At 52.7% G+C, this 14226-nt stretch overlaps 1 protein-coding gene across 2 annotated transcripts in view; it reads right to left on the reverse strand.

Moving 5' to 3' along the window:
* The window catches only part of FAM174B (family with sequence similarity 174 member B), a 30936-nt gene extending 17131 nt beyond the window's left edge, over nucleotides 1-13805 (reverse strand). Inside the window, exon 1 of one of the 2 annotated variants that reach the window (XM_087856657.1) lies at nucleotides 13342-13800. In XM_087856657.1, coding sequence (XP_087712783.1) covers nucleotides 13342-13688 — 347 coding nt within the window. In that variant the 5' untranslated portion in view covers nucleotides 13689-13800. Of the gene's footprint in view, nucleotides 1-13341 lie in introns of both variants that reach the window. The other variant, XM_087856658.1, reaches the window with a different exon arrangement.
* Nucleotides 13806-14226: the final 421 nt, after the last annotated feature.

Consider the following 14226-nt stretch of genomic DNA (forward strand, 5'->3'; position numbering starts at 1 on the left):
GCCCTTTCAGCAGCTGGTCAGAGATGGGTTTCCCAATGAGCCCCGGCCTGCTCCGCCTGCACAAACACAAAGGCCGGGAGCCGAGCATCGGAGCTCAGCAGGCCAGCATGGAGGGAGGCCTTCCGCCCTAGCCCTCCCCCACCGAGAGGAACACAGCCAGACCCTTAAGGGCTGGGGGTACGGCACTCAGATCCACAGACTGCACGTCCAGAGATGGGGTTCTGACCTCAGCTGTGCAATTCCTTCGTTAAGTGCCTCTGGGCGACTCGCTGGCCTGAATGTTAATTTCATATCCATTTCTACCACTCGCCAGGTTCAGTTGGGGTTCTGGTGACGGATGCCCATGGTGCCTCCCTGCCCCAACCAACCTATGGGGTCACAGCTTTCCCATTTCCCCAATAAGGCCTTCCCGGGACACCCCACAAAAGTCAGGTGTCCCCCTTCTTGACTCCTGTGATCTCCACTGATGGGCATGGCCCCCACCGTGGGGCACCATCTTCGTGTGACTCTGAAACCCATGTGGCCATCTTGCATCATTGCTCCACTAGGGTGACAGTGATGGCAGCCACCATGATGGGCACGCTCAGTGCAGGCATCACACACACAGTCTTACTGGAGCCTCCAGCCAGCGAGGCGTCATGGAGTCAAGGAAACAAAAACCGGAAGCACTGAGTGACCTGACCCACAAGTGGGACTCAAATCTAGGTCCACCCCATCCTAGAACCTCCAACAAGGGAGGAGGAAACTCAGCTGAGATACCCGGTATCCTCACACCCTCAGAGCGGGCGCTCTCAGGCAGCAGGAAGTCCAACTGCGAGGGCTTTTGGCGGCTGGCCGTCTCCTGACACCACCAAAAGCAACCAATAGAAGACTTTGTCAATGAAAAGAGGGCACGCCGTGCTTTGGACAAGAAAGTTTCAACCTCCATACTGATGTCAAGGCTCCGAAATGAATCTACCAGTTTAATTAAATCCAATAAAACACGGACAGATTTTTGTGGGGCAATCTAGACAGGTTGATCCCAAAGCTCAGAGAAGGAAAATTTTTTAAAAGGTAACAAGAATAGCCAGGAAAATTCTGGAAAAGAGGAGTATGAAGGGAAATGGATCCTAATTGAGTGTTTACCCAAACCTGGGGGTTGGGAGGGAGATGGGGGTTCTGCTGATGGGCTTAGAGTTTCTTTAAGAGTTGATGAAAATCGGGGCGCCTGGATGGCACAGCGGTTAAGCGTCTGCCTTCGGCTCAGGGCGTGATCCCGGCGTTATGGGATCGAGCCCCACATCAGGCTCCTCCGCTATGAACCTGCTTCTTCCTCTCCCACGCCCCCTGCTTGTGTTCCCTCTCTCGCTGGCTGTCTCCCTCTGTCACATAAATAAATAAAATCTTTAAAAAAAAAAAAAAAGAGTTGATGAAAATCTTCTAAAATTGACTGGGGTGTGGGTGCCTGGGTGGCTCAGTCAGTTAAGCATCTGCCTTCAGCTCAGGTCATGATCCCAGGGTCCTGGGATCGAGTCCCGCATCGGGCTCCTTGCTCAGAGGGGAGCCTGCTTCTCCCCCTCCTTCTGCTGCTCCCCCTGCTTGTGCTCTCTCTCTCTCTGCCAAATAAATAAATATAAATCTTTTTTTAAAAATTCAAAAAATAATAAAATAAAATAAAATAGATTGGGGTGATGGGGCACAACTCTGCACACACTAAAAACCATGAATCGGGACACTTTAAATGGGTGAATCGTAGGATACGGGAATTCTATCTTACAAAGCTGTTATTAAAAATAAGGAAAGATATATATATTTACATGCGTATGTACATATGTTACATTCATTCCTATACTTTTAAAATCTCTGGAAAGAGTCACAGGAAACCGACAGCATCCAAAGAAAGAGGCGCGGTGGCCGAGGGGACAAGAAGTGAGAAGATTATTCACAATACATTCTTTGGCTCTGCAGGAATTCTGAACCATGTGAATACAGTACCTATTTTTAAAATGAGCAAACAAGGAAGTAAGATTCGAAGTCAGTAATTAAAATAACATTTGTAAATGCAGCAGGCACGTGTCAGGCCTGCTCTTTCCTGGAGCTGGCCCAGGGGTCCCTCTGCTCCGCCTAAAGGCTGCAACTGTCGCATCGGGTGACTTTGGGAGCCAAACCCAGCAGCGGGACCTTCCTTCCACCCTAGCTGATTTCATTTTCAATCCCATTAAAGTATTTCCGTAGGGGGCGCCTGGGTGGCTCAGCACGTTAAGCATCTGCCTTCCGCTCAGGTCATGATCCCAGGGTCCTGGGATGGAACCCGGACTCCGCGGGGAGCCTGCTTCTCCTTCTCCCACTCCCCCTTCTTGTGTGCTCTCTCTCTCTCTCTGTGTCAAATAAATAGTCTTAGAAAATAAATAAAAATAAAAAACATATGTCTATCTGTAAAAAAATAAAAAATAAAGTAGTTCCGTAGCTCAAGGACCAGCATGCTGCTGAAACCATACCACTTGTCACAAAGAGCACGGGTCACCTTTGACATTTAGAAAAATTAATAAAGAAAATGAGAACAAACTGGGGGCGACACCAAATCAAGCAGCTGCCAGCAGCTGGCCGAGATGCCATGCAGCCTTAATGCCTGGTGGGGCTTCTGCCCTGGGATCAGAGGCTTTTCCCATTTTTCACTCTGACCTTGACCCCGCACCTGCATCCTCGGAGCATAAGACATAACTGAGCCACACAGACCTGTACCCCGGAAACAAAGAATACATTATAGGTTAATAATAATTTTTTTTAAATGACATAACTGAGCCTTCTCTAGAAAACTAAGTAAACTTGAAGAAAGAAAGAACCCAATTCTAAAACCCACCTCCCAGCACCCCTGCAGGGAAGCAGGTGCTGGAGAGGCAGGGACAACGGTGCAGTCTCCGGAGAATGGGCAACGACTGGGGCTTAGCCCTGAGCTCGGGCAGCGAGGCCACCACTGCCTCCCACCAAGGCAGGCGGCCGGGATACAATTCCCAAGGACAACCTTCCTTCTTGCCCTGCCTTGGGCCCGGGCCTGCACGCCACCCAACACCTTCCTTTTAAAGCAGTTTAAACAAGCCCCTGAAAGAGGTAAACAGCAATGCAACATGAACCTCTTGGAGATCTGACGTTTGGCGACAAGAGACAGAGCTTTTCCTCCAAGGTCTTCAGTGGCCCCACTCTAACACGGCTCCCGTCAAGCCCTCCTGAACACGGCGAGAGCCTTCCAGAGGCACCTGGAAGCCCCTCCACACCTCGCCCCCGTCCTCGTGCCGCACCCTCCCCACCCTCCCCACCATGCCAGGGCTCCTCCATTCCAGCACCCAGCTCCCAGGCAAGCACTGTGACTCAAAGCACCCGGTCAAAAACCCCCATGCCCCCGAGCCCCCCAGGCAGAGAAAACCCGGGAAGCAGGTCTGGCGTGGCATAAACATTAGAACGAACAGGATGGCAAATGGTGACCAATGAGCCAGAGACACAAGGAGAGATGTTCAGCACCCCAGCCAAGACAGACACCCACCCATTACTGTCACACGGAACGCAGGCCCTGTGTTTCCAGGTATTCCCATCTGTCCAGAAATCAGACCTAGATTTTTTTATGTGAAGACTTCCAATTTTTAAGTGTTCTCATCCCTCTCCATTGTTTAAAAAAAAACACTGTGCACATCAGAACAAAATAAAACATAACATGTATCTGGGGACCCTCAGTTTGCAACCCCTAAGTGTTTCCTGGCTGTGGTCATGGATGCAATGCCAGGCATGAGCGACATCGAACAAGTCAACTAAAAATCAGGAGCCCGGGAAGATGAGATGACACGCATGTTCAACCGACACGCTTCCTCATACCTGCTCACCAGCAGCTCATTGGATGAAGGGGTACCAGTCGTTACTTGTACAACCAAGCACTTCCCCCCACGTGGGCACCGTCCCCTTTGGGGTTAACAGAGTGGTGTCATTTCTGACCGAGCCCAACGCCTACATCCACCTACAACACACATTGTGCCCGGGGGTGTTTACAGGTCATCTAAACAGGATCCCACAAGACGGAGCGCATTACCCCAAAGAGCTCAATTACAAGCCTCAGGGCTTCTCTTCATCACGCCACAGCTTCTGGCCTCCATCTGCTCTCCACACTTGCTTCTCTTGCCCTCTGTCGATCCCTGAGGGACAGATCCAACTTTAATTCTTCCAAGACAAAAGCAGCACACCCCAGCTTTAACCTGTTGAGGCGTCACCTGCAATATGGCGACGGCAAATACACCAAGACCTGTTCCTCCAGCTCCCCAGGTGTGTTTGCAAAGGGCTGGGTCGTCCTTGTGTTTAAAGGAGGTGCCAGGTGGGGGAAGCAAGGAAGGCAGCCTCCAGGGGCAGCTCCCTTGGTTCAAGGGCAGTGGCAAGATGACCAACAGGGACACTGCTGGTGGACCCACAGACCCGACTACAGCGTGGAAACATTCAGCTCACCGTGCCTTGGGACTCGTGGCATGAATAGCCCTTTCGGCATCCACCTGTCCCTGCCACGTGGTGGGGGGGCCTGGGCACGTGACTCCTCGCTTCAGGGACAGTCACCTCTCACAGAAGCTCCCAACCTCTCCACCCCAAGCCCAGATGTCCAGCTGTGTGGCTGGCATTTCTGTGAGCAAGTTTCACTGTACACCATCTTCTTCCTCCCCTTCTCCCCTGCCTGACCATTCCCTTCACCCCGCCCCTGTTCTTCAGGCCCTTCGGGGGCCCCCTGACACTCTCCTCTCCCTCCTCCTCTTCACCCACTCAAGCCTCCAGGCCTCCCTACCTGTCCTTCCAGCACCTTCCATGGCTCTCCACAGTCACCCTGAGTCCCGGCCATAGCCACACCACAATTCACCTACTCACTCAGCAAATACTTAGTAAGCCCCTAGCACGGGTGGGCAGTAAAAGCAGCACTGTGATTACCCCATCCGCTCCTCTGACCCACGACAGGTCCCCATATCCTCCAGCTAGAATCCGTGTCTTCCAAAATCCGGCTGCAACAAGGCCAGGGCGGGGAATGCTGGTTCGGAAGTCAGACTCCAGCCCTTCCCCAGCTGCGTGGCCTTGAGCAAGACTTCACCACTCTGTGCCTTGATTTACTCATCTGTAAAGTGGGGACTCCGGCAGCACACTGATCATAGGAATGAGGAAACACACAGAAAACGTTTAGTACGGAGCCTGGTACACAGTAAGGGCTTAATAAATACCAATGGCTACTATTATTATCATCATCATGATTCCCCAGTGATCACTTCCTCCAACCCTCCCCACAGCAAATCCTGCTGGGCCATCTGGTCCCAAAGAACCTCTTCACCCTACCCTGCACCGAGCCCTAATTCCCTTCCTCCCCATTTTCCTTCCCAGAGCAGGCCAAAGCCCTCCCCCCCCCACCCCGCCCCGGGGCATCCTTTTGCAATTTACGCTTTTGTTTGCAAGTGTTACTTTTGGTACATTATTCCCCAATTGAATTGGAGTCTTTTTTTCTCCACCCAGTAGAGTCATCCAAGGGCAGTCCCAGATTGAACTAGGAGCTCCTTAGCCTCTGGTACGTTCCCCACAGCGCAGTTCCCCCATTGCTTACAGTGGGTCTTGAGAAAGCTTGAGCCTTTCAACCATGTTTTCTCCTGGGTCCTTGGCTGATGGCTGGGGAGACCCAGCTGAACAGACCAAACCCCAGCCCACCATGGCTTGCGGCCCAGAAAGGACCGAGCTGAGCATCAGAACACCTGTGCTTACGTTCCGCTTTTCCTGCAAACTCACCGGATGACCTCAATAAACCCTTCCCCCTCCTGGGCCTCAGTTTCGTCATCTGTACAATGCAGCGAAGGGACGGAGGTCAGGGGAGCTCTCTATGCCACGGCCTCTCCTCTGCTTCACACTTGCCAGTGAGCGTGGATTTCCTCCCCCCACTCCCACCCCACCCCCCCCCCCGGGAAAATAAATACCAAGTCCAGCTTCCTGGCAGATCACCCTTAGATTAAGCACAGATTTTTGTAAGTGAAACCATGACAACATGCTTCTAAATTCATGGTCCCAGAAATTCCCTCTGCAAAGAGTTAGAACCAAAGCATCAGCCATAAGACGAAAATACCAGCACAACCCCTGAAGCCTTGTCTGCTTAAATCTGGGAGCGTGCTATGTAGACACTAACTCTGGGGACCCCCACCCCTAGATGCTCCTCATGTGCCAAGTAGGATCTGTGTTTGCAAAGCCCCCGAAACCAGTGCGTTCGTGGGCATGAGAGTTTACAGGTAAAGCCACAGAAGTGGCCTCAGGGTGAAATTAAAGAGGGATTTTTCTCCCTTCACAATTTGATAGAAGAAATCAGTGGCAGGTGCCAGGTCCTCGCAGGCACATTAACAAGAGCAGCCATGAGGTTTCTCCTCCACTCACGGTCCTACGTGTCCAGGGAGGCTCACGCAGGTTAAAAAGTCACCAATTACATTTGAAAGAGGCCCAGAGGCAGATGCACCCGCCTGATTATTTTGGCCATATGGCTGTATCCTCATTTACAGGCAGAAGCAAGACCAAAACGTTGGATATAAATTACATCTGTTTTCAGAACTGTATTTTAAAATACAATAAGACACTTAGCTGTTTAAAGGGGACCCAGGGGCTCAGTTGACTCCATGTCTTTCTAAATATCCCCACAGGCCTTGGAGGCATATATAGCAATTAGCGCTGGGCAGTGAATGCCCAGAAAGGCTCAGTAAACTGCTCACTTTCGATGACCAACAGCCTCACAGCCCGGACTCTCAGGGAGCGTTGGCACTACTGACATCTCGGGCTCAACTGCTCTTTGTTAAGGGGCTGTCCTGCACACCGTACAGTGTCCTACAGCATCCTTGGGCTCTAAATACTGGATGCCAATAGCATTCCTCACTGCAAGTCATGACAATCAAAAATATCTCCAGGGGCACCTGGGTGGCTCAGTCAGTTGAGCATCTGCCTTCAGCTCAGGTCCTGATCTCAGGGTCCTGGGATCGAGCCCCGCATCGGGCTCCCTGCTCAGCGGGGAGTCTGCTTCTCCCTCTTCCCTGCCCCTCCCCACCCCCACTTGTGCTCTCTCCCTCTCAAATGAAATCTTTAAAAAATATATATATGTATCCAGACACTTGCCAGATGACCCCAAGGGGGCAAAAATCCAACCTGGATGAGAACTGGAGGGAACTTATGTTTCCCGTGTGCTGTGACTTTTTTTTAACTTCATGGAAAACGGAATCAAAGGTACACTCTACCCTCTCTTGAAAAAAAAAAAATCTGAAGTTTTGCTGTCTTAGATTTATTTAACACTCTTTCTTCGCTGTCGTATATAAAATTAAACACAGGGGGGAATCGATGACAGTGGCCAAAAGGTACAAACTTCCAGTTCTAAGACAAATACGTACCGGGGGGTGTATGGCAAACATGACGACCACAGCTAACGCTGCTATATGGTGTACCTGGGAGCTGCTAGACCAGGAGATCCCAAAAGTTCTCATCATAAAGGAAAAAAATTTTCCCTTTTTTTGTTGGCTATCTCTATGAGGTGGCCGATGTTAGCTGAACTTACCATGCTAATCATTTCACAATAAATGTAAGTCAGACCACTAGGCTGTACACTCGCTACGTGCACAGGCTGTATGTCTGCTTTATCGCAATGAAACTGGAAAAGAAAGAAAGCAGAAAATCCACTAAAAAATTTAAAATTTGGGTAAACATGTTTCACTTCTATAGCTCTTCCCCCAGTTCAAAACCTTGGTCAAATTATCAAAAATGACCTGACACTAACAAGCTCCCCAGTCTCTCTCAAACTCATAAAAAGGGACTTAACTTGCTAACCGCGTTCTGCCCAAGGCTCTAGGTTATTACAACAATATTCTTATACTAACGAGCAATAACTAAAACCATGTCAGAAGGGTAAGTTTCCCCAAATCCCAAAAGTAGGAAGTTGTTATGTTTTCTCTTAAATAACATTTGTTCTTATTATAAATGTAAATACACAGACGATGGGAAATTTGGGGAATCTGGGATGGGCAGGAAAGTCTTCGTTCCTTTTCAAAGAGCTGGCTTAGGAAAGTAACGGAACTTCGGGGGTCCCAGCATCGTCAGGACTCGGCGGCTCGCACCTCTGCCTTTGATGCACGTGACAGCCGGGCAGCGTCGAACCACCTAGAATTCATCCTCCTCCCCATCCCCCAGGAAGCCCCAAAACCCTCCTTCCACATAAGAGGATTTACAAAGCTTTTGAAACAAGAAGTGGCTGGGAAAGCAGCCAGCAGAGATCTGGGAGAAATGTGGCCTGGGCAGCGGAGCTCGGAGCCTCGCCAAGATGGGGAAGGGATCCCCACGGGGAAAGGAGAGTCGTGGCGGAGGTGGGGGCTTCCCTGCCTGGTCTCCACCCTGTTCAGAAGACCCTGGAGAGTGAAGTCAGACTCCTCCCAGGTCTCGAAGGGTAAACTGAGACCTCACAGAGCACGTGGGGCACCATACTGGCTTATGTCGTGTTATCTCTGACGCCATGCAACCCACCAGATATTTCTAAACATCAAAAAACCAGAGGAATTGCAGTTTTCTACTTTCGAGACACAGCCTCCTCGTCGATTCCCTTCAGCTCTCAGAGGAACCTATCAGGTAACATACCTGGGGGCACAGCCCTACGGCCAGCCGGGCAGAAGTGCGCACAGAGACGTGCGCGCGCACGCACACATGTGCACACACACGCGTGCGCACGCACAGAGGGTGCCAGGCACGCAAACTCCGTTTCCCTCCTTCCAATTTTGTCTCCAGTCTTAAAACAGTGTTCCTTAACGACTCAAATACATGAAAAAGGTGTCAAAGATTCTGCAGATGGAGAGATATGCTTGATTAATAACTACGGGGAGGGGGTGCTGCTCGATCTCAGTAGAAACTGGGGAAAATGTCAAATGAACGAGAGACCAAATTACACCCATCTAACTGGAACAATGGCACTGCAGCCTGAAGGATGAACTGGCACAGACTCAAGAAAATCAAGTGAGTAGCTCTGGGACCCCCAAATCCCACCTGTCGATGTACATCCTAGAAGCTCTCATACAGGTCTTCAGGCCTCAGCCACATCCCAAGACACAGCAAGGAGCTGACTGTACAGACAGAACATATGTCCATTGTAAGGAAGTCCAGATCATGTAAAAACATAACCCGAAAAATAATAATCACCCACATGCCCAAATGTGCACACACAGATTTCTTAGCACATCTGTTGTATGTATAATTTATTATTTAAATGAAATCATACTACACGTGCTGTTTTATAAACCATTCCACTCAGTAATATATAGTATTAGACCAACACCATCATTTTTTTTTTAAAGTAGGCTCCATACCCAGTGCAGAGTCCAACGCAGGCTTGAACTCACAACCCTGAGATCTAGACCTGAGCTGAGATCAAGAGTCAGACACCCAACTGACTGAGCCACCCAGGCGCCCCCAGCGTCATCATTTTTAACAGCTAAACAGTATTCCATACTTTCCCTAACTTATTTAACCAAGATCCAACTGTTAGATACTTAGGTTTTTAAAATATTTTCCCTACCACACAGAACTGCTCTGAACTTCACGCCCATGCATCTTTGCTTCCTCTTCTAATTAATGAAATTGGAAGAAAGCAGATGTATCACAGTGAAAAATGTGTGTACCTTGGGGATGGAATTACTTTGTTAAATCTATACATATTTTTCATTACTATATACATTCCACACTCTCAGTTTTTTTTTTTTAAAGATTTTATTTATTTATTCGACAGAGATAGAGACAGCCAGCGAGAGAGGGAACACAAGCAGGGGGAGTGGGAGAGGAAGCAGCAGGCTCATAGCAGAGGAGCCTGATGTGGGGATCGATCCCGGAACACCGGGATCACGCCCTGAGCCAAAGGCAGACGCTCAACCGCTGTGCCACCCAGGTGCCCCTCCACACTCTCAGTTTTAACAGTTTCCTTCGATCCACATTTCTTCTGTTGTCTGGCAAGGTGGTTCCTTCAGGGAAAACGACAACGGGCTAGGGTTGCTGCTTGATAAGCAGTAACCTGCCTACCCTCTTCCTCCCTGGGCTGCGTTGTTAAGGAAATGGAGGGCCACTAGCCAAACGAATTCCTGCCTCGCAGGCTTCCGGCCCCAGGCACGCATCTAGTCACAGAGGACTTTTTGAGGAGTATCAGTAACATAAAATACTTAGGTGTTCAACATTCATTTGCTGAAAATATCTTCATTAGACCAGTGTGGGCTTGGAGGCCACCTGGTGTTAGAGAGACACAAATGATCGAGGTCCAGCTCTGCCCTTGGGAGCCCCCACGCTGGAAAACAGAGGGACACGTTCAGTGACTGTCTCCTGTCGCGACGCCACACGAGAACTTCAGAACTCCAGCGTGTTCTGGGGGCACTAGAGGGCCCTGGCTGAGGAGGCTTCTCAGAGGGAACAGACAAGGGCAAAGAGAGGGAGCTGGCCTTGTAGTCATGAGGGCAGAGGGGACTTCAGGCAGAGCGTGAGAGTGGGGCAAGGTCTGCAGGTCCCAGGCCACACGACCCCTCTGGAGAACCTCTGGAAGCCCAGCAGGGCGGGAGCAGGAGGCAGGGCTGACGACACAGGGGCTCAAGAGGGAGGCGGGCCCTGTTTATAAAGAGCCAGTATCATTGCACACTAAGGAGCTTGTGTATGGAGGCATCAGTGGGCAGAGGAAGGACGAGACCAGAGAGGGAGGATGGACAGGGGCAGGGACAAGGCTGGCAGCAGGAACAGCAGGGCCGTGAAGGCTATTGCTAAGACTCAGACACAAGGTAGGGAGTCAAGCCGGGCAGAAGCTCTCGCAGATGGGGGAGCTTCCATGGGGGAGGCATGCAGGCACATGCAAGACAGCCTCAGCGTCCCTCGAAGGGTGGGATGGCCAGAACTCAGTGACTACACGGAAGCAGGACACCCAGCCAGAGCAGCAGGCAGTTGGGAGGCCTGAGGCGCTGAGAGGCCACGGTACAGACCACCAGCAAGACAGGGCACCGGCCCTGCCTAAGCCACAGATTTATAGCATGTTCGAGAATCTGGTGGGTAACTCACTCTGCTCCCTGGAATGTAACTTTCTCCTCGCAAAGGAGCCCATGGGGACTGTGTACCCTCAAGGCCCTTCCCAGCTATAAAATGCTGTTAAGTTCCTATCTGCCTCAAACCAGAGTGGCAGTGGTCCACCTGCAAACTCCCCCCAGCAAGAACACCTGTCCTGGAAGAAGAGGCAGATGATAGACATCACCAGCTTCTATGAAATCAGAACCTTCTTCCGACACTGCACAAACCCTCCAACGAGACCTGAGTACCGGCTCTCCCCACCCCAAACACTCAGCTCACATCTGGCCACATGCTGCCTGCTTCTCTCCCCCACCCCTGAGTAATAAGGAGCAGACTGGCAAAATAGTTCAAATGCCTTCTTAAAAAGTGTACTGCCTTGTAGGCTCAGAGGCCTATTTTGAGCAAAATGTTTCAAACCTCCATGCTCAGAGCTGCTCCAGGCATCAAGGCCACTCCAACTGAACAATCCGAAGTCAGTAAAGGACCATGGCGCCTCCGCTGAACGCCAGGTCAGCGCGGGACACCGAGAACCCAGGAGGGACTGGACATCCCAGCTGCCCAGGGCTGTCTGCTGAGTATGGCAGCTTGGCACTAAACCCAGCCGCCCAGCACGACGTGAGAAGGGTTGTATGGAAGATGCGTAGGGCTAGGGCAGGCCAGAAAAGGAAGTGAGGGCCTCACTCGGATGTCCAGAAAACCACACAGAGAAAGGAGCCTGGGCCTTGGGGCAGTCACGGCAGGTGCGCAGCAGAAACTGGCCCAGGGGTGGGAAAGCACAGGCCAATTCCAGGGAGCATAAGGAAATACGCAAGTGACAGGAGGCTCAGAAGGGCTGGCCGATGGCCGCCAGATGGGCTGGGGCCAATTGGTAAGAGCCTTGAATGCCACACCCAGGTATAGCTACACAGGGAGCCACTGAAGTTTGTAAACAGAGGAGGGAGGGCAGTGGAAAGGATTTGGGGGGGGAGGGATTCAATGCCCAAAGCACATCAGGGGAGCCAGCGCAGTGAGGAACAAGGTGGGCTGTGTCAGGGCAGGGGATAGGGAAGGCAGATGTGGAAACACACCCCCCCCTTTTCCATTTTCTCAGAACCTCTGGCCTTTAATCCTACAGACCCACAAGGAAACACCTTGACTCAGAGTCACACAGCAACACCAGCAAACCTCAACAGATAACTCCCTACCCTGCCTTTCCAGGTCTGGTTTCCACTCCTGTGCTGAAAATGCTCCCCCTTGGACAGCCAGCCCCTGGCCCCAAACCTCCAACAGCTGATCAAACAGCAAAGCACACTGTGTACACTTGGAATGGGGGTGGTGGGCAGTGAATAACACACACACACCCAGATTTCCCAGCGGCCCGCCTGAGCAACAGGACACACTTGGTTCATTTCCTGCAAAAACAGGATTTCCCAGGCATTTGGGGAAAATGTCCTCCTTGCGTCCCAGGTAGCTTTTCCCATCTCTACACCAAGGACCCAGGTCCTCCTTCCTCATTTCCAGACTTTCTCCCTGAACTTGAGCAACTGACAAGAGCCTCCCCAAGGCCCCTCGTGCCCCTGTGAGTCTTCACTGAGGCAAGCTCTGTCAGGCAGGAGCCTAGGAGAGCCATGTGCCTCCCTGAACCTAAAGTCCCTGAGACCACCAAGGGTCGCCAACATCCTGGAGTCCAGCTCCAATCCCGGGTGCAAAGCACACCTCCAACACATGTCCTGGGCACATCCCTGAGCCCTAGACACTGCTTTTTTCTGGTAGCACAATGAAGGAAAAGGAAAAAGGGGGAGCATTAAGGAGCAAGGGAGGGAAGCACAGCACGGTGGGTAAGGTTAAAGGCAGACGGACCTGGGTTCAAATTCTACCGCCACCACTGAGTCTACTTGGATAAGCCACCCTGCCTCTCCGGAGATTTCCTCCCCCGTCCGTGAAATGGGTATAAAAATAAATTCGTGTAAAAATAAATACTGAATTATCAGAATCGGCAGCGCTACCGTTAGCGTTAACATCAGCAGAGAGTTCAAAGGAAGCCGGTATTCATGTCAGCGGTCGTTAAAAGAGGCGAACATTTCTAACTGTGTATTGGGAGAAACGGGACAGAGCGCACTGCTGCGGAGCAGGGCCCGGGACGCTGGGCTGGCTGGCGCGCACCGAGGCCCCGAGCGGAGCCGCGCGCCCGAGCATCTGTGCGCGCAGGTGTGGCGGGCGCGCGGTGACAGCAGGCTGGCGGGCCACGTCGGCCCGCGGGGGAAGGACAGGGGTGGCCGGACCCACCTGAACACGCGCAGCAGCAGGCAGGCGATGAGCAGCGCGGTGAAGGCGCACGCCACTATCACGGCCGCCTTCAGGGTGGGCAGGTCGCGGAGCAGGCTGGAGATGCGGGTCACCAGGGCGTCGCCGCTGCTGTTGGAGCTGCCGCCGCCGCCCGCCGGCGCCTCGGACCCCGTCCGGGTGGCGTTCCCGGGCCCCGGGCCGGGCGACGGCCGCGGTGGGCGCTCGGGTTCGGGCTGCGGCGGCGCCGGGGCGGACTCGGCTCTGCGGGCGCGGGCGGCGGGCGCGGCCAGGAGCGCGAGCAGCAGCAGCAGCGGCAGGAGCGGCCCGGGCGGCGGCGCGGCGCGCATCGTGCGGTCGGGCGGCCCGGGGCCCCGCGGGGCGCGCGGCCGAGCCCGGGTCCCGCACCGGCGCCGCGGCCTGCACCCGGGGCTTCCGCGGCGGAGGCGGCTGCGCGGTGCTCGGCAGGAAGCTGCGGCGCCCGGAAGAGCCCGAGCCGCAGCCGCAGCCGCCGCCGCTGCCACCAACACGTTGCACCGAGTCATTCGACGGGCCGCGGCCCCACGTGGGCGGGGCAGGCCACCGGACCCGGGTGCGGGCTGTGCCCTGCTCCCCGGCTGCCCCAGCCCCCTCCCCACACCGGGGCCTGGAACCCCTGCATGGAAGCAATCACGGTCAGGCTCACTATTGTGCAAGCTCTGTGCTTCGGAGTTTACGTTTTAATTTCATTTAATCCTAAAACCCCTTTAGGAGACAGGTATTTCTTCATTCTCATTTAATCCTTGCTTTAGGACCCAGGGAGGCCGCTCACAGCAAACCCAGACTGTGTCAGACTAAGAACCAAAGTCTATGGGATCTGGAGGGAAACCCCCATTTTAGAGATGAGGA

The sequence above is a fragment of the Ursus americanus genome, chromosome 28, assembly GCF_024610735.1.
Source record: "Ursus americanus isolate L20-20 chromosome 28, mUrsAme1.1.p, whole genome shotgun sequence".
Taxonomy (NCBI): Eukaryota; Metazoa; Chordata; class Mammalia; order Carnivora; family Ursidae; genus Ursus; species Ursus americanus.